General features: G+C 42.9%; 1 protein-coding gene across 2 annotated transcripts; it reads left to right on the top strand.

Annotated features, from left to right (window-relative positions):
- The first annotated feature begins 4010 nt into the window (after positions 1-4010).
- minar1 (membrane integral NOTCH2 associated receptor 1) lies at positions 4011-19406 on the top strand. Of its 2 annotated transcripts, XM_076011509.1 has the most exons (6): positions 4011-4161; positions 4276-4506; positions 5223-6193; positions 6752-8257; positions 13684-13947; positions 18208-19406. In XM_076011509.1, the coding sequence occupies exons 3-6, from the start codon at positions 5288-5290 to the stop codon at positions 18403-18405; spliced, it is 2874 nt and encodes a 957-aa protein (XP_075867624.1). In that variant the 5' UTR covers positions 4011-4161; positions 4276-4506; positions 5223-5287; the 3' UTR covers positions 18406-19406. The 2 variants fall into 2 exon arrangements, with proteins under 2 accessions (XP_075867624.1, XP_075867630.1); XM_076011515.1 differs by lacking the exons at positions 4011-4161; positions 4276-4506 and having other exon boundaries at positions 5137-6193.
- The last annotated feature ends 1326 nt before the right edge of the window (positions 19407-20732 follow it).

The raw sequence follows: 20732 nt of genomic DNA, 5'->3' as shown, positions 1-20732 counted from the left end.
TGGAGTGGTCACTGACATTTCTAAAAGCCAAAGGTGTCATAGGATGGAAACACTTTTGAAGAGTTGTGTGAATTATTGATGCTGTCATGACTGCCTGGAGATCTATCACCTCAGAGTGTTATTACTTCTGTTTAAACATACTGGGAAACTGTACTGTAGTATGCAAAGAGCCGTTACAGATATCATCATTCAGGAAATCACTGTGTGAATGCAGAGGGGACATCCTGACAGCCCAGAAGTCTGCAGAGGAAAGTGAACATGCATGGATTCATAAGAAATGTGTGACCTTGAGTAAAATAACTGATTTATGTTTGGGACTTGGGGGGGGCAAGTGCCACGTTTACCAGATATTAGTTAAGTAACTCTTAATTGCTGAGAGCTTCTTTCAGAGTTCCTTAAGAAGCCTGCAAAAGAAAAAAGTGTTTCCCAGATTCGCTCTTCGCTCAAGAAGCTTTAACTGCTGTAAGATTGAGCCGACCCACTCTTTAGAGCCTTCTTAGTGAGCAAACACTCACAGGTCCAGCCACGGCAGCTCCTTCAGGCTTCTTAAGAAGGTCTGCACTTAGAGCTTCTTAACTTATCTGGAAACCTGGCCACGGTCTGCTCGGGGACTGATTTCATAGTTAAAATTATTGAATCATTGAAAATAAAGTACATGGATGTTACTGTAAATACAGTACATTGAGATGCATTATTAATTACCTAGCACTAAGAGCTTGGAAAGTAAGAGAGCATGCTTTGCAAGGGTACGTGTTCATGCTGAAGCTCTTCAGACTTTCCAAGTTGTTTCACTTTGACTGCATTGTACGTTATTCTCCTGCTTGACCTTCAGCCTCCCTCAATGTGCTGCTTTATAGAGCTTCTGTCAAAAATTGACCGTGTGATCTCTGCAGTGCTGAGAGAAGAGGAAAGGATAAAGAGAAGAAGAGAGGGATTCAAAACCTTAACAGCTTTGTGCTTGCGGACCGAGACACACTCCAAGGGAAAAGTAGGTCAGCAAAGATTCCATTACATTGAGTGTCCTTTACTTTGTACTGCTAAAGTTTTGATCAATGGAAATGACCCAACGTCTTTTTTCCTTGGGCAAAAAGGCAGACAGAGATGACTAAATTGGTTCTTTTGGTCAAATCATATGAGGACAGTTTTTTTTTTTTTTTTGAAAATAACTTTAATCAGTGCAACATAATAACCACCCAGACATTCATTCATTCATTTTCTGCCGCCGCTTTCTCCTGAACTCCTCGGGTCACAGGGTCGCAGAGTTCTACTAGAGCACATCTCAGCTGTCATTGGGGAAGGCGGTGTACACCCTGCCCAAGTTGTGAGTTCATCACAGGGACACAGAAAGACAAAAAAAAAAACAACTATTTGCAAACTCCCAGACCGACGGACAATTTTTAGTTCTCCTCACATTGCCTGTTCTTGGACAGAGAGAGAACCCAAGCAGACATCAATCGAGCTCAAAAAAATCTGAATGTCTATGTGAGAAATTGTTCACAGAGGTCATCTTACTAGCTTACTTAGAAATTCAATGAAGCTGCAAATATCTCCTCCGTGCGAACTATGTGTGGAGTGCTATTTTGGCCCCTTTGCACATATGTTTTGGGAATGCCCTGGAGAACAGCTGTTTTCTTGTTTAAAATTCTAACGGCAGGTTATTTTGCTGAATGTCAGTCCGAATGAGGAATTTGGCTCCACCTTCACTGCTGCTATGAAAATTTTTAGTAGTAAAAAGGAAACCACAAAGTTACCATGGACTGGACCACATACTAGATAGTCTCCTCTGGAAAGCATTGAAAGACTTTTTTTTTTTTTCAATCCAATACATTGAATATACATTATCAATGTATATTGTGGGTGATTGGTGTGTATTCTGTTGATGAGCATGCAGTCTTGATTTCCTGCCACTACCTTATAAATGAATGTAAGCATAAGTGTGTTAACAAGCAATAGCGGAGAATACAGCTTAACTAGTAATGTGCAAAATGCATTGAATTGTTCAGAGAATGTTGGGAATAACTTGAAAATGGTGCCAAAACAATAAAAACTGGACAACACGTATTGGGATTATTATACTTCACCCTGATGTATTCTCAAACTCCACTATCTGCTTGTGTACGAGGGAAGCAATTTTTCTTCTCTCTGTGAAGTCAGATCTCCACCTCCCTTTCTTCGCCCTCCTCCCCATTTAGTCCAATTAAAGGACGTCTAGCCAGCCTGGAAATTAACAAATTTGTCCTAGATTATGCTTCACCAATTAGATTTTTCAGTTTTCCTCAGTCACGGTGAGTTAGGTTCACACGTTTCTTACTATAAATAAAGATCAGTTCTACTTTCTTATGTGTTAAAATGTCTGTCTTTGAAAATTGGATCTGGAAAGTCAGTATTTGAATGTGTTGAATTCCACATGTTTTTTTTTTTTTTTTTTTTAAGAATGTGAGTTAATCACAAATAACAGAAAGGGACCAGAACTATGTGTTTACACGTTCATGCAATCATTAGCGTGATGGGTGGTTGTGTTTTCATTTCCTTTCTGGCAGAGGCTGTCCTCGGATATTCAGCCATGGGTGAGCTGCTCGCCGCACAGATGGAGTTCAGATAGAGCTCAGGACAGCTTAAAAGGTAGTGACTTTCTTCAGAGCTTCCGATTGTCTCCGCTATTCAGTGGTCGGAAGTTTCCTCCTGAGATCAAAACCTTGTCGCTGTTTTCTTCATTTATTTTCCATTGCGACTCACCATCTGCCCCCCCCCCCCATGCACTCCAGGTGTTCACTGCCCCTCTGGTTCAGTGTGTTTATCACCTCAGTGCACACCTTTAAGCCTCCACCTGCCTTCAACTATCACCCTTCGAGCAGCCACCTGCCTCCAGTGATCAGCTTGCAAGTCTCACCAGCCCGCAGTGCCCCGACCACCATGCTCCTCCTCAACTTGCCATCTGACCTTCTTGTTCCCCTGCATCTACCCAGTCTTGCTGTTTACTTCCTCGCCACCTACTTTACCTTCGTCCTCCAGCTTCCTGCGGTCAGTCGGCAACAGCCGCTGTGATTCTTCATTGTGCCGCAAACTTCACACCAACCCCGTGTAAATTGGATTGTAATTGCTCGGTGTGGCTTGCAATGAACCTGTAAAATTAGTGAGCAGCGGAAGCAGACAGAGGCTGTTAATTTATGTACTGTTTTTGTCTGAGTATCAAAGGAAGCCTCTGAAAATCTGAGAATTTAAAGTACCTTTTCTACTCTAATTAAGTATGTTAACTTTAGCAGTCAATTCGGTTGTCGATGATATGACATATGTTTGAGGAAGCTACATAGTGTTGACATGACTTAGTTTTCTACACTAAATACATGGTGAAACCAGCGTTCAAATACGCACGTTCACACTCACAATCCCTGCAGCAGGGTAACATAAAGAAACAAAAGGCCATCTAAATAATGCTGCTGCACTTTTTTATACCCTTAAATGTGAATCCCACCATCCAGAAACTGCACCAGCCGCTCGGATTCGCTGTCAACACAGGAACTCACACGATAGAATGGCACCATCATGATGATAGACCCTGGAGACACAAGTCAGTGATTTTCTCTCCATTGTCCAGTCCAGGTAAAGTTACGTCATTCCAAGTGGGAACAAAGAGCTGCATCGACCACATTTAGTCTGGCCGGTTCAAACCGGAAAAGTCCCTCAGTGTTTCACAATAAAAGTGTTTGCGTCAATAACGTGCAGTTGAACGCCAGAGAGCGGGAAATAATCCATCCGATGCTCATCAACAGAACGTGAAATCGTTTCGTATAACCTCAACTTGAATCGGTTTCCTTACATGAACGGATTAGATATCAATCGCTCTCTGTGTGTGATGCTTCTATTCTGAAAGTGACTTCCGGTGTTGTCACTTGCACACTTTGCACAGCTTGACGCCCTGCTGCCTCTCGGTCCAGCATGTATTTCCAACCGCGGACGGCTGAAGGAGCACCGCAGCAGCAGCAGCAGCAGCAGCAGCAGCAGCAGCAGCAGCAGCCCAGCTGTGAGAGGTGACGGAGCGACAGGCGGACAAATGAGGATCATTGCACTCACCGGGAGCCACCGAGAACACCTTTTACAATTCACAGCAGACAAAATGACGACAGACGTCATTTTTATCAGCATTCACCTGTGCTCCTGCAGGTACGAATTCCCTGTGTGTGTTTGTATTTTTTTTTTTTTATTATGACTATAATTTTAAATTCAGTTTATTTGTGAAAGGGTAAGGCTTCGTTCAAACCTGCTTTGTCGTCGCAGATGCGGTGCCTGATGGCGCCTCTTACACCCTGAGGATGAGGATGATGATGATGATGATGATGATGATGATGCACCGTGCTGTGCAGTGCCGTGCCGCACCGAGCTGATCGGATGATTTCTCGCTTCCTTCCCAAACAACTCGGGCCGGGAACGCACGAGAAATAGGACGTTGTGTGGACGTCGAGACCCCCCGCAGCTGCCGTTGCTGTCGGAATGTAGGCGTGTAAGAAGGTGTGTATGTACAGCAGCTGTGAAGGTAGTTAGGTGGGCTCAACCTATCAACTGCTCAGCTCGGCCGAGGTCCGGCTGGATCAGTCAGCATCGGTGGGACTTGGTCCCAGGCTTCTTAGTAATTGTGAGGAGGCTTGATCTCAATTCCTCTCTTGATTCAACGATTCTCTTAGTTTCCATTATACCAGTTTAGACATCCATCTTTCACACGTTTATACAAAACATTTCTTCATCGTGATGAAATAATTATTCATTTCTTTGTCATGATTAAATACTTATCAGTGTCTTAATCATGATGAAATCATTATTATTATTCATTTCTGTGCCTATGTTGCCTTAAATCCTTTTGTTAGTATAGTTGAACACTTTTTACATGGTCTTATAACAGGACCTTGATCTGTTTAGAGTCCTTAAAAAACTGATTTCAACATCACTTTTTATTGAGACACTTCTCAGCACACTTGACAAGGTATTTTGTTGTCGGTCAATCATTCAGTCAATCAATCAGTTTATTTATATTGCACCTTTCATACATAAAATGCAACCCAATGTGCTTGACAACAATTAAAAGTAAAAAAAAAAAAGAAGAAAGAAAGATAAAAAAACAAACAAAAAAACCCAACAACATTCAAGTGAAGTGCTGCAATCAATTGAAATTGTTGTCTTTGATTTGCATTAAAAAAAAATCTTCTGAATTTTGTGCTGATTGGGTCCAGGTTCCAAGCCCACTCTGAGAACAGGATTATTCGGGCTTCTTCAGGCCAGCAGCCTGCAGGGAACCATGGATCCCCTCCCTGAATATTCCGCGTTCCTCGCCAGGATCTTGGAGGAGCTGGACACAAAGCACGACACCGTGTCCTACCAGGACCTGTGCAAGTCCCTGTGTGCCCGCTTCGACCTGGTGCACCTGGCCAAGCTCCGCAGCCTGCTCTTTTACACCGCCTGCCTGGACCCGGCCTTCCCCGCCACCCTCTTCAAGGACAAGATGCGCTGCTCGGCCGAGGACCCGCAGTCCAAGAAACTGATGGCGGCGGCGGACATCGTGACCATGTTCAACCTGATCCAGATGAACGGAGGCCTTGCCAAGGACAAGCTGCCCATAGCCACGCGTGGCGCCAAGTTCCGCAAGAACCACTCGGTGGAGCTGTGCATGTCTGACTCCGAGGCCTACAAGTTTCCCGAGCGTGACGTGGGAGTTGGTTACGAGCACATGGATCACAAGAGGGACGGACACCACCACCACCATCACCACCACAACCTCCACCACCACCACCAACACCAACACCACCAACACCATCAACACCAACAGCACCCCCAGCAGCTCCCTGCCGCTCAGAGCTCTTCACCTTGTCCCAAATCATCCAGCCGCAACAACTGTCAGCAGTTTGCGTCCCCATCTTCCTCCAATTCCAACTTCCTCCTGGGTGTCAGCAAGGACCTGAAATGTAGAGCAGCATCTCTGGACAAACTTCACCATCTGCCCCAGTACCCGAACAGCGGCCCCCCGACTCCACCCTGTGAAATGCAGAGCACCTACTTTCCCATGGACATTGAGAGCGAGTCCACCACTGATCATGAGTCCCTGAGGCACGTCGCTCACCCAGAGCCTTTCTCTGTTCACTCCTGCGTCCAAAAGAGGAACATCTTCAAGGATGACTTCCACAATTTCGTGGCCTTCTCACCACAGGTCTGTTTATTATTATTATTATTATTATTATTATTATTATTATTATTATTATTGTTATTATTATTACATTATTATTATTATTATTATTATTATTATTTTAGCATAAGTACACCTCTGTTGTTGTTTTGATATGACCATATTGTCTGTCTGAAATTGATTAATAATTAATATGGCTATTGTTGATATTTAATTGAACACGCAATGTAAAAAATCAGACAAATGTCGATTTACTCTTAAAATAGTCAGTCTTTGTTAATGTATTTAGTAATCTAGCTAGTGTGAAGTGATATCAACTATACAACATATAATGTATTATATACATGCAATATAACTATATCTATTGTGAGTTACTTGGAAAATTTGTCTTTGTTGCCTTTTTTTTTGGCTTTGAGGTGCATCAGATAGGTGGGACATGCATTCTATTCCTATCATTATTAATTCATTCGTTTGTTGGTTATTTTGTTTTTTGTTTGGAGTTACCCATCTTGCCTATGTTTGTTGAGGTGATTCAAATTATTAATTTATTATTATTTAATGTTATTCTTTTTTTAAATGCAGGGCGTCACCAGTGATCGCAAAAAATGCGGGAAGGCTGCCGATGCCTACCACAGGAGGGAGCTCCAGAAGCCTGTCACCTTCTTCAACCATAGCTTTGAACTGCCCTACAGTAACCCCTACTTCGAGCCCCCACTAAACTCCCCTCTTCAGGACAGAAGGAGAGTGAAGCATGAGAGCCTGGACGATTTGCAGGCGTCCACCTATTTTGGCCCAACCACAGTTTCCGAATCTCTCAGCAGCAATATGAAGCAAAGCAGCAGGACAGGGAAACAGCCGTCGTGGCCGGTGAAAAGTCTCAGTCTCAACACAGAAGAGGGCCCCCCCGACTTTGAAAGGTCCTTCCTGAGTGGCAAACCGCCCAAAGACAACCACCATCGCAACGTGAACATTGTCAGGTCCGACAACGAGGACCACTTCGAGACCCCCAAGGAGAAGGTGGTAGCGTCACCGTCTGGCTTCGCAAAGAAAACCAACTTGATCAAGACGAAGGAGGTCACACACTTGGCCGGCGTCCCCGCCGGTTTGGACAAAAGGGAAATAGCCAAGAGGTTTCGCGACAAAAACGTGAGCGGCGCCTCCTTTCACAGCGTAGAGAACTCCTCGAGCGTTGGGACCCAGACGGAGCAGGCGGAGCAGAAGAAGCTGAAGGAGCTTCAAGCCAAGTTCAGCGAGCGGGAAAGACTCGCCTTCAAACACTCGGACGAGGACTCAGAGATCATCAGCGATGACATCAGCGACATTTTCCGCTTTCTGGACGAAATGAGCGTCTGCGACTCCCTGGGGGTCATCCAACCGTCGTGCTACACCAGCAACGGCTCCCTCTCTCAGGTGACTCTGAAGTCCGAGGGCGACAGCTCCCCTGAACACAACACCATCAAGCTGGCCAAGTCCAAGTTGGACCGTCTCTTCAACTCGCTGGAGAACACAGACGACGAGCTCAAGTCCAGCGTGTGCAAGCTGGTCATGAGGATTGGGGAAATCGAGAAGAAGCTGGAGTCTCTGTCGGGTGTTCGCAGCGAGATCTCTCAGGTGCTGTCCAAACTCAACAAGCTGGACGAGAAAATTCAGGAGCCAACGGAGGCCAACGGTAGCAGACACATTGACGGGACGGACGGGGATGCCGACCCCGAGAAGGCGCAGCCTCTCCCTCATCCTCATCCTCACCCTCATCCCGACAGCAGTCCGCTTTCGCCTCGTGTTTTCCAGTGCCACACAACTGGACACAACGTCAAGATCTACAACGGCTCCTCGGGGGAGTGGTGCTGTCCGGACGGGGCTGACGGCGACAGCCTCAGGGTCCAAGCTCTCAAGAGGAGCGTGTTCGCCAGGAGGTCGTCGCGTTCGCTCAACGAGGAGAACAGCGCCACCGAGTCCAAGGTCTCCAGCGTCGCCGACTCCCCGCGGGATTGGAGGACGGTGTCTTACTCGTGCCACCCGGCCGCCGATGACGGCAAGGACAAAGACAGGGAGAGAGAATCCAAGGAGCGGCACCGCAAGGCCAAAGAGGTACGGATGCAGTCTCCATCGTCACTCGCCACCAAGACACTAGCTGCGCTACCATTAGCCCTAGAATTGCGCAAAACCTAAATATTGCAAGAAAAAACTGGTTGTGGAAACATCCAAACTTCGAAAAACCTCTCAAATATCACTGAAAGGTTATTACGCTGTCATAAGGTGGTTTTTCAGACGTTAAGTGCGTAATTATAATAGTATAATAATATTTGGAGTTTTTGAAGAAGAAACAGCGACATCAAGTGGTTACATTTTAGATAGCAACGTCTCTTACTCTCCCTCCCCCTCCTGAGCCTGCCAGTGAACTTCAGTGGCCTGCATACCCAAACCTGGATAACATGTGCACCTTCTTCTTCTTCTTCTTCTTCTTCTTCTTCTTCTTCTTCTTCAATGGACGTGCCAAACATATTTAGCCACAGAGCATTTGACATGTAATTCTGAAAAGAAGTCTTTCACATTCAGGAAGTTGACCTTTTCTTTTCTCATTACAACATTCAGCAGGGGGACTGCAGTCTGTTTCAAGTGGCTCCAACAATAGTTCATTTAGTGTTGAAATTGTGAGGGCATTTCCATAACAGTGGCCGCTTAGTCATTATGTCTGCTGCAATTCAAATTAATTTGTCTAATGTTGAGACCAGCACTCATTACCTTGACGTTGAACATTTTAGTGCTAAATTATGCCACATGCGTCATTTCATCATCTTGTACATCCTGTATTTATCGCAAAATGTTTTGTACCTCCAGCCTCCTCATCCTCCTGACAATGGTCTCGCAGGACGAGATTTTACGAGAATTATAGCTTATGCGCTTCACACTATTCAATGAAAACACCTGCAAATTGCAATTGTACTTTGTCGAAATTTTAGAAATATCGCTTTTATTTTACGAAAAACTTTAATGGAAATGCATTCATGTGGCTGCAAAGCCATGCAGTTACCTATAAAGTTCAAACTGCTCCTGGTTTTTGTTCTTATAGTTTTTAGTTATATTGATCACTTTGGCTATTCCCTAAATGTATGGGACGTCCCGACAACACATTGTGATCGATGAGCAGTGTGGTAGCATGTGACTACACAAGGACGACCTTGCAGTCTATAGGATTTCTGGCTGCAGCAGCTAATTAAGGCAGGTCCATCAACAGGTCACCATAAGGCATCGCCGTTTTGGCAGTCCGTCAGGGTGCTCACACGCAGCTCAGAAGACATTGTTCAGTGTTTATGCAGGCCAAGTCTTTGTCCTGATGCTGCTGATGGATGTGGCTTGTAATGAGGGCAGGGAGAAACATTAACATGGAATAAAGCCAAAAGTTAATCGAGGAGAGACAAGAGGCATTAGGCAGTGGGCAAGTCTCCTCAGAGTCTCAGTATGTAGAGGTGGTGGGGAGAAACTCAAAGCCAGAGTGACACAGCCCCTTAGTCCTAGTTGATTTATTTTTTTTGATTTTATGAAGCAAAGTTGGTTTTGAAAATAGTTCAAAATAGTTGGCAAAGTCTTGGTCTTGTCTCGATCTCAATACTCTCGTCTTGATAATGCTTTGGTCTCAGTTGGTGCGGTCTTGACTTCAACACTACATTTATGGCACATTAATGCATGCTTCCCTAAAGTTTGCTCTTTATATTCTGTGATGTGACTGACAGAGGGTGCACATATTTCTGTGCGTTTCCTCTTGCTGAGCTTCACTCAGCCCTGCCTGCCGACTGCTGCCCGGCTTGTAACTAACCACACTGAGATGTCACGGAGTGTCAGCAGGTGCTAAACACACCAGTCATTCTGTGTGAGCTCTCGACAGGAAGCTAAATGCTTTGCTGTAATGTCTCCTGACCCTGAGCTGCCTTTGACCAGCTACTATCTCCTGCCTCAGCACATCTTCAGAGCCGTGGACCACGGAACCAGCGCGCTGGTTATTAAAATCAGACCTTAAAGGGCTGTGTCCAGTGCAGTGCACCTGATTTATGACACTGAATGTATGAATTATAAAAATATCCATTATGTATATGTATTTAATATCCTGTGTGTGTGTTGGCACGGTCCCAATTGATTTACCTATTAATAGGTATATCAATCAGATATTCTTAAATACTCCTCCTCCTCCTCCTCATCCTCCTCCTCCTCCTACTACTACTACTAATAATAATAATAATCATAATAATCATGATAATACTAATACTAATAGTCATAATTGTATTGAGAAGAAGAAGTAGAACCTTATAACATAAACAGAAAATAATGACATTTGTCACTTTTGTAGTTAGCACGCTGTTGTCTTCCAAACTATTTTTGACCTTTCTGGATAACCAATTCCTTCTTTAATTGGTGCTGTGATATTGTAATAATTTAAGACAATGAAGTTTTCATTTCCATGCGCTTCAAGCCATGATCAAATAACTTACTTGAAAAAAATGTGATGTTATGAAATGTTACCTCTTCATTTTAATGAATTAATCAATGAATAGTAACATTTTAATGAATAAGTAACCCTATTACTGAAAGTTCAGCTTCAGATTAGATGCAAGTAAACACTGATGTGGTTTTCACCACTGGCCTTTTCCCTAACCCTAATTTTGTAGAAGCAATTGCAGATGTATGAAAAAAAACCAAGGAGGGAGTACATGCAGAAGGCTTAAGTACAATAATTCAACATGCCATACTGAGAAATGGAGTGCATCTCGATTCAGTAGGTCTGAAACAACAGTGCTAATTAAACTGTGTTGCACACAGATGGCTGCTGTTACAGCACAGTGAAGTACAGTGATTTGCAAGACTACAAACAACTTATTTATTTGTGGTACACTTCACCAAAGTGTAAGCAGTAAAACAAAGAGGTGTTGTAAAACTTGCCAATAAACACATTGTGGCATTTTATGACAGGAGCCAGAGAATTAATTTGAGTGCATAGTAACCTTCCTTGGCTCTTCTTGGTATCAGCGCTTCCTCTCTGTAGTCATTCAGGGTGGATGTATTGGATTTTGGGGAACTGGTACAATAAGAAAGAACCAGTAGAGCCGAGTCCTTGAGGTCACAGGAAGGTTTTGGGAGGGTCTGGCTGCTTCTTGTGGCTGACGGGATACCCTGCCGCATACAGTGTGTGTTATTTTGCAGGAAGTAGCTTTCAGGCTTTTGGGACTGTGTCCTCTTTGCACTGCTGATGGATTTCAGTTAATGTTTGGTGCTGAAGGTCAACTGTTTGTGCTGAGGTTGATGAATGCCATTTGATTTTTTTACAGATAATACTGATGAGGGCCCCGGAGTGAGAGGCTGCGGTGGCTTATGAAGGAATAGCCAACGCAGCTCATTATTTTTAATTGGACCCTTCAAATGGAAAGCATTATGTGAAACCTATGAATGTTTTCTTGTCCGAGTGAGAAGGATCCCTCTTCTGTGGTTCACTTTGAGTTTTTTTTTTTTTTTTATCCAATATCATTTGCAAAATGTAAAACCCTTCAAGGCAAATTGTCACTGCACACTTGGGCTGTACAAATGCAATTTGATTGATTGATTCATTGATATGCTATGCATAGTATTACATTACACTGTATGATACATTATATTTATTCATTTTTTTTCCTATGTGGTAGCTCCCAGCTCCCACCAAGGAAGGATAGAACATGCGCTCTCTGATGGTGAAAAAAGTCAATCAATCAATCAATCAATCAATCAATCAATCAATCAATCAATACCTGTTTTTTGGTTTCTTTCAGTTTGAGCTCTCGACTCTGTTTTTTGGAGACGGGGGAAATGAAAATCAGTGTGGGGGCCAGGGGTTTAAATATAATGCTCGTGACTCAACAGACAATGTCTGCTCGTCTGACTGCACAGTGTAGCCTCGGCATGTTTACCAGCTGCAGCGCCAAGATGAGCCTGCTATTTAGAGGATTTTATAAACCCCAGTTTGCTATTTGCTCCAGGACTAGAATCAGAGGCTTTACTCCTTATCGGTGTGTGTGAGCGTTGGTGTTAAAAAGAAAAAAAAAAATAGCTGCAGTAAATCAATTCTATTGAACTCGTGTTGGAATCGTGCTTTCGTTGTACACCTCCTAAAATGTAAAAATGCAAACTATTTATTGAAAGATATAGGATACTGACATGCGGGTTGCAAATAAAAGATGGATCACACTAAATTTTACAGTTTACGTCACTTGGAGAAAGCATTGTGTGTTTATCAAATATGTATTCCTAGTTTATAAATAAAGGATTAGGGTTAGTGTTGGCATAGGGGCTTTTACATAATTTCTCACAAATTGTTTTTTTTTTTTTGCCATACAAACTTAAACATATGAAGCCCTACATCATTCACGTCAAACTCATTTCTCTGAAATCATCTCTGCACAGCCATCCAATTAGCAGGAGGTTTTAAGCTGTTACCTGAGGGCCACATCCTTCTAAACACAGTTAAACACCCCATTATTAACACCTGCAAACAGCCCAGGGGGAGATGATTTCACACTTAATGGCACCTGCTTGTAAGTGGTTCAGAACCAGTGCAGTCAATTCTTACGATTGAATCCGGCGCTTGTACTGTTTTATTGCTCCTTTCTCAATTTTAATGTGAGTCGGAAAGCCGCATGCATACAAACTCATTTAAATGACTAAATAAAATTAGATTTTAACACTGAAATGTTAAAATCAGTATTTTGGGAAAACAGGTGTTGATAATTGTTTTGTACATGAAAAAAAACTAATTACAACTTGTATCCATGAATAAGATCAGTGAGTAGGTACGTAAAAGGTTATACTGTATTCACTACATGTATCTTAATACAGTGCTACCGCTGTGCTGCGCCACACTAGCGTACCGTGAGATAGTGTCAGGTGTGCCGTGAAAAATCATCCAATTTCACTTAATTGGTTTCGCAAACATTCCATTCCATTGTGGAGTGACTGTGCTTTAAAAGCAACGTGAGCTTATTTTCCTCCTTGGATATCAGCTTTGTGTGCTTATAAAACAGTCTCAGGTTTGTGTGTAAATAAATGGAGAGACTTATTTGTCATAATTAGGCTAAAAAGTTTCATATTATCATATTTTTTGGCACACACACACACACACACACACACACACACGCATACATATATGAATATATTATCAGTAATGTGATATCCATCAGTTAAATCATTAAATCACAGAGCGTTACAACAACATTCGGCCTTTGTTTTTTGTTGGCAAATGTGCAGAGTTCCGCTCTGCCGGCTCTCCCAAGGTGTCAGCGTCATTTTCAAAACAAACCGTCCGCCTTGTGAGACGCAATTGGCTCTTAGTCTTGCGGACGAACCCCCGATAGACGCTGCAGGCGGCGTCCGAGACAACGGCCCCGCCTGCCGCTGCTGAACTCATCCAGAGTGTCTGTTTGAATGAGAGAGTGGCTCACAAGGCGGCGGCGGGAACGTCCCTGACGACCTCTCTGCTGTTCCCTCTCCACCGGCAGGCTGAACGAGAGCGACAGTACGAGCTCCCTCAGGCGCATCGGCCCCCCAAACCGCCAAAGGAACCCTACCTGATCGAGCAGGTGTTCTCGCCGTACCCCTACACCCCCTCCGTCAAGGCCCACGTCAAAGGCAGCCCGCTGTACACGGACCTGAGACTCACCAGCGTGTCGGATGGAAAGCGCAGCCAGCCGTCATGGACCATCGAGGAGTACAAACGCAACTCAGGGGAGAAGGGAAAGCAGCTGACGCCGCTGGACCTGCAGGTACTGGGCGGCAGCGACGACACGTAGCAAAGCTGTGATTGTGCTCGCTTTGAAAAAGGTTCTCTGGATTTTGACATGGTATTTCTTTGATGAACGTTATTTTATGAAGTCTCACGCCCACTTCTTTCCCCTTTATTTTGCTTTAAGTATCTTCTCTTCAAAGAAAATGTCATTGCAGCGATCAGTTTTTTGCAGTACAAGCAGACTCGACCTGGCCCTGCCCCCATTGCCCTAAGATTAGATCGATGTTCCAGTTACTGGGGAAGTTTTGCCTTCCTTTTACATTCAGTGGCCTCTGCCTGCGAGTGATACGTGACACAAATCCAAAGAATTTAGGAAGGAAAGGAATCCATCAGGCAGTTCAGCTTTGATAGGAACGTGACAAATTGTGATTTGCCGAGACTTCTTTCGGACATACACGACCAGTAAAAAGTTTGGACACGTACTTCTAATTGAACGTTTTTTCTATCATTTTCATGACTATTTACATTGTGGATTGTCACTCAAGGCATCAAAGCTACGAATGAACACATATGAAATATGTATTAAACAACTCGTTTTATATTTTAGATGATCTAGAATAGCCACCCTTCATATAAAGTATATACAACATAACATATTTAGGTATTTAACATTTTTTTTCTTTTGCCACATTAATCCACATATCTTGGCCATACATTTGATGTCTTCAGTGTGTGTCTACAGTATAGAAAGCAGTAAAGATAAAGGAGAAACAGGTGTGTCCAAACTTTTGACTGGTCGTACACATCTCGAAGAGCCTCAGTCTGCCTGCACTTCATTTTCGAGAAAAGGAGAAAAAGTTTGAAAAGCAAACAGCAACAGGAACTCAAACACATCAGCGTTGATTCCCTCCTGGTGTTGACTGCCACGTCACTTCAAACGAGTCGAGCAACAGAAATCGACTTGCTTTCGTCAATAAATGAGGTATTTTTATCCTGTCTGTTGTCCACAGCTGCTTAATGCAGCATAAAAAAAGCTTCTCATTTAGTTCATTAAATCCCTGCAGCCATCAGTGTACTAATTAACTATTAAAAGCCCACACCATCTGCCTCTGGCTGCACATTAGCGCCTGCTGCTGCTGCTGCTGCTGCTGCTGCTGCTGCTCTGCACCACCCAGACTAATTGTGGCCGCGGTTCCCAACTGAGCCACGAGGATTTCAGAACCGTAATCACGACTGAGATTGTGGCCATTAATCATCTCATTCACTGAAATTGTATTACACCTTCCTTTTCTTCTCCATTGACCACTGACCCGGAGACGCTCTCACCTCTGATTCTCTGATTTGTTTGAGTTGTTAGGCTGAATTTATGAGTCAGGTGAATAAATGATGGATAAAAGCAACTGGAAGACATAAAAATCACCTCCAGTGGGTCCACACGACACAGTGTGACCGGCAGGGATTTCACCACTGCCCTCTCCTAGCAGGTCAGCTCATTGCTTGGACTTGATTGTATCCAGCAAAGCCCCATAACGACAGAGAGAAAATCCCATATGTCAAACCAAGGTGTCCTTGGAGGCACTTGCAGGGAGATCCACCATTTTGTGCCGGCCTTTGTGCGCGTGCAATTAAAATCGAGCCCTGGAACACAGTGTAATGGGATCTGACTCAGCAGTGCGAACATTCCAGACTGTGTGCACGACCAGCAGGGAAATAACCAAGTCTGGGTTTGTTTATTGATTATATCACTTTTACAAGAGTTGTAATTGTAGGTCGGCAATGAAAAAATATGAGACTCCTTGTTTCTATGGTCTGTGTAAGCTATAATGAGCCAGACAGAAAATAATGTTTTGGGCTGACAACTTGATTTAATTGCCTCTATGGGTTACGTTATAAATATAGACATACAGCTGGGATCTTACTGGGTATAGCAGATGCTCTAATCTACATTCCTGAATGGATGCATGCAAAGCAAATGTTTTTTGAGAAGACAAAATCCATAAAAATGTGTTTATTGGTGGTGTATTTATACTTCATAAATGACGACTTAGGTTTAGGGTTATTCCAACAACTCCACCACCCCTGTGACCCCCCCTCCAATGCAGCCCACTCAGGAGTTTACGTTTCAGTATATATTTTTTTTGCATCTTTTTGTGTGACAAATGTGTCGTACTTGAGCCCCGTCCCATCCCCCCGCTGAGCAGTTCACGCACCCTGCACCCATCAAACAAGTGGGTGGTGACGAATGGATAAAAGAGTGAGGAAACACGATGCCAGCTGCAAGCTGCTCGCCGCTGAAAGACTCCAACGCCGTGTGCACAACCTGCATCGTGCTCCGCTCCTCGCCGCAGCTCCGAAAATAACTGCGAAACCGTGCAGGAAAGAATGGATGCATAATACAATGAGCATCTATTTTGCTGCTGCTGCTGAATCCTGCAGCTCTCTGGTTTAAATGCCCACATGACACAACACACTTCATTGATTCGTCAGTCTGTGTCAGGCTTCAGCTCACCACTCACTCGTAAACGAGTCCCTGAGAGGACATTAACTCTGTCACCTGCGATGAATCACCACATGCATCACCTCTCTTTCGCGGCGCGCATTCCAAAACACTTCACAAATGAAGCCTTGGCATTTGTGTTCCAGGCGCAGTCCATCTGGAAACGTTTTCTTCAACAGTTTGATGTAAACATATATTAATGCAGTAAGTTAAAGCAGTTGTTGTCCCGCTTGCCTACCAGTAGCTGTGTTTCCATTACCCCTAGAATTACGCAAAACCTAAATATCGCAATACAAAACCGGTCATGGAAACACCTAAAACTTTGAAGATCCTCTGAAAAGTTTTGACACTCTCTTGAGGTGTTTTTTCAGACGTTTCGATATAGAGGTATATTGCAAAAGTGGAGGAGACGGGATATTTTTTTTTTACCAGTAATTAAAGAGAAAAATATAACAAGCATTCTTGTCAGCAAACCAATGCTAACATTGCGACTTTTGCGCTTCACACCATTCAATGGAAACACCTGCAAATCGTAATTGTACTTGGTCGAAATTTTAGAAATATCGCTTTTATTTTGCAAAAAAACTGTAATGGAAACGCAGCTAGTGTGACCTTTTGTAGTAGGCATATATGCACATAAGTTGTTACAATATCAATATGCTGTTAATTGGTAGCTTGTATAAAGAGGGATGATTCCCCCCACACTGTATCCACTGAAGCCATTACACAGCAGATTGGAAGAAGAAAATCAATGCCTCTGTCCCAGACCAGCTTTTCTGTGGCCAGAGACACGAGGTCACGCTGCCTTTTCTTTAACTGCATCTTTATACGCTCCCAAACAGAAGAATTAAACGATACTTAGACTGACTTGGAGAGGTTCGAGAGCTTAACCGACGAGACAAATCACATTTATTGCCTTTCACATAGTGTTCCCTTTACAAATAGCTGTCTAATTAGAGCAGTAACGACGAAAGCAAACACAACTCCAGTAGCAGAAGCCAGTAAGTCAGAGATTTCGTAGTTTATGAGACTTCCAAAAATCAAATACGAGGGTCAGTCCTGGCTTCTGACATGTGTGCATATGAAAATAAAGCTTTTTTTTTGTTTTTTTTTTGCTTTTGCAACATTACTGTGGGATCGATCCCCGACCAGGTAGAATGATACCCACGGCTTCCCCGCTTGAAACCTCCATGTCCAAAGTTAAAAATAAATGGAAAAAACATGCAAGTATTAGGTGCAAACAGGAACAATCTTTGAGGTAAAAAACACTGCTTTATCGTGTTGCTTATCAGTTAATTAGGAAAAAGAAAAAGATTTTTAAAATATGATGCAACAGTTAGAAATACAAAGCTAGCTAAATAACACGGATGCATTAAAATTAGACCAAGCCATGTTGACCCGGACTGGATTTCAGTGCTGAAAGTTGCTCTGCAACCTCCAGATGCAAACCTCCTTTCTGCAACTGACCTGACTTTGGATCTGTACAATTACTTTTACCTATTGATTTACCAAATTGCGTGATTTACATTCTTAGTTCAGTCGTTCTCCACATTTCTACCAATATAATGTATGAAATCCTTGCAAACTGAACTTTGAACCTCCACTGAAGGGAACAAAGACGTCCCTGCTCTTTAAAATGCATTCAGTATCCATGCATAACAACATCAGCATATTGTTCTGTGGATATACTTTGGCTAAAGTACAACACTTACCTAAAATAGCTTTTAATATTGCGTCCATGAGTGGGGATGAGACCCGAGACTGCTGACTAAATAATTTCTCTCGCTCTTGTTTCCTCAGACCCAGGAGTCCCTCAACCCCAACAACCTGGAGTATTGGATGGAGGACATTTACACACCAGGCTATGACTCACTGTTGAAAAGAAAAGAGGCAGAGTTCCGGCGGGCCAAGTTGTGTAAAATTGGAGCCCTGATCGCAGCTGCCACCTGCACTGTGATCCTGGTCATCGTCGTGCCGCTTTGTACCATGAAAACATGAGCCCACAGGACGCAGACACTTTTCCAGGGGGGAGATTGTTTTGTTTTCAGTGCTGTATTGATTTCCGGTGGTCCTTCTTGCCAATATAAAAATGACTGTATCAGCTTCTGTATGACAGACATCAATTCAGCAAGTGCGTATAATATATTTAACTTATCTCTTCTTTCAAATTTGCAGTTTTATTGTACTGTTACGAACTGTGAGGGACAGTTCCTTCATTTGATGGTCTTCAAAGCTGAGCTGGATTTATTATTGTAGCCAGGGAACGATATTTTTATTTTTTGGTATAATGTACAGTGTATTTTGAGCAAAGTTATTTTTGATGAATTATCTGGTTGAATGTGAGAATTGACCCCTCGTTTTGTTATCTTTCCTCAGTAACGGCGAGCATTTTAAGTAAGCAAACTTGTGCGCACACATTTTTCTAATAACCAACACACTCAGTAGTTCTGGTTGGATTAGAAGTTTACTTGTACATAGATTGCCGGCACAAACCACAGAGCCAAACTGAATGTAGGGGTACGTACCCACTTTGCAAAGTAATGACTTGAGAATTGAACTTGAATGTTGCAGCCCTCTCCCTTCCCTTTTTGTCTGAAATGCAACCAGCCCCACAACACTCCTGCTCCTCCTCATCCCTGCACAACTCTTCCCAACAGTTTTCAACAGGCCTGGCCTGTAGGCAGTCGCTCCGTCGACGGAACCGAGTCCAACCCCACTGACACCAACAGAGTTTCATATCCAGAGCGGTTCCCTCATAGTAGGCTCAGCGGCAGCATCCATCCTCAAATTGCCTTAAAGTACCAACAGTAGTGAAGCCCATCCAGCCCACACACGTTATAATAACCATAGAATTGCAATACCATATAAGCTCAGCATGAGAAGGTAGTGTTAGATTTAGTGTCAAATGCTGTCAGTGTCCGTCTTAGTGGCAATAAATCGCAGCACTCAGTGCTGTCTTCCTAACCGTCTCTGACTCCACTAACAACCCGACCTGTTTCGTACTCTTTTTTTTTTTTTTTTAGAGGTCACAGTAACATCAACAAGCAACTGTTGATGTTATTGGTGAAAGAAACTGACCAAAAAGACTGAAAAACACTGCACACCGGACTCAGATTTTGTATTGGCATACTATTACGACCCATGATAGTGTACCATAACAAGGTATTAATGGTATTAATGTATAAGATGTAAATAGGAAAAAGAAAAAAAAATCCGACCACTGCAAGACCTTCACAACTCTGGTCATGTCATATTTACCCATTTACGCGCAAGTGACGGAAACTAACAACTGCCAACTGTAGATTTGAAGGAAGGATATTGTGCTGATGCATTTTTATGCAAAGAAATCATTTTGCTCAGAATGACTGCAGTGCCAGTGGTTAGGAACTGTATCGTCAATCCACTGATCTCAGGCTTCTCATTGCCTTCCAGTGACTAGTAGTACCCAAACATAAAGAGATGGAATCAGCCCAGGTGACCTCTAATTGGACGTCATATTAGATATTTTCTGACGAATTTATCTACATGTGGGATTCCAAGAGCTTGAAGTGAAGTGGACATTTGTTTCCGGGCATAATGGCCATTAGTAGACCTTCCTGGTTTCCTAACAGCATATGTTATTTATTTCCATTCACTGATGTTCTGTTGTAAAAGACAAGAAGCTGTTTATCAGCCATATGGTCCCTTCTCAATTTAATGTTATGCCTGGCTGCTATCTTCTTGTTAAAAATCTGCCTTTTTGTCGTCCTATCTTCTACCTTTTGTGGTGCGAATGCAAAGCCAAAAGCAGTTGTGTTTCAGAAATGGTGTGCTTGATTTATTTTTGTTTTATTTTTCATCCCCAAGATATCCATGGAATACGGGAAATAACAATAAATCAGCTTTTAAATCATCAGCCCACAGAGAACTGGAATCACACTGTGGAATGTAATAAACCAGTACAAAAGTAGAGAGAGAAATCCACAGTCACAGAAGCAGCTAAACTGCAAACTGGTTGTGCTGGATGGATGGACACTGCAGTCAGTTTATAAACTAAGACTGAAACACTGAACGCCCACAACATATTTCACTGAATCACGATGTACTTAGCTTCAGAGACAGTCCCACACTTTACTAAAACACTGAATTAAATCTAGCTATCCCTCTCTCCTTGATTTATCTCTAACTTAATACTAAATATTTATATATTTTTAGATAATTTAGTAGCACACTTCATTGATGGGTACTTATAGAAGCAATCATGTTACTAAGAGTGGTGTGGATAATCTGCTTATGGGCAATATTTTTTATTTATTTATTAATTTATTTTTATTTTTTTATATATA

Source organism: Nelusetta ayraudi, unplaced genomic scaffold (assembly GCF_046127955.1).
Source record: "Nelusetta ayraudi isolate G7.1 ecotype Tasmania unplaced genomic scaffold, CSIRO-AGI_Nayr_v1 ptg000005l, whole genome shotgun sequence".
Lineage (NCBI taxonomy): Eukaryota > Metazoa > Chordata > Actinopteri > Tetraodontiformes > Monacanthidae > Nelusetta > Nelusetta ayraudi.
This window is presented reverse-complemented; position numbering and strand designations above follow the sequence as displayed.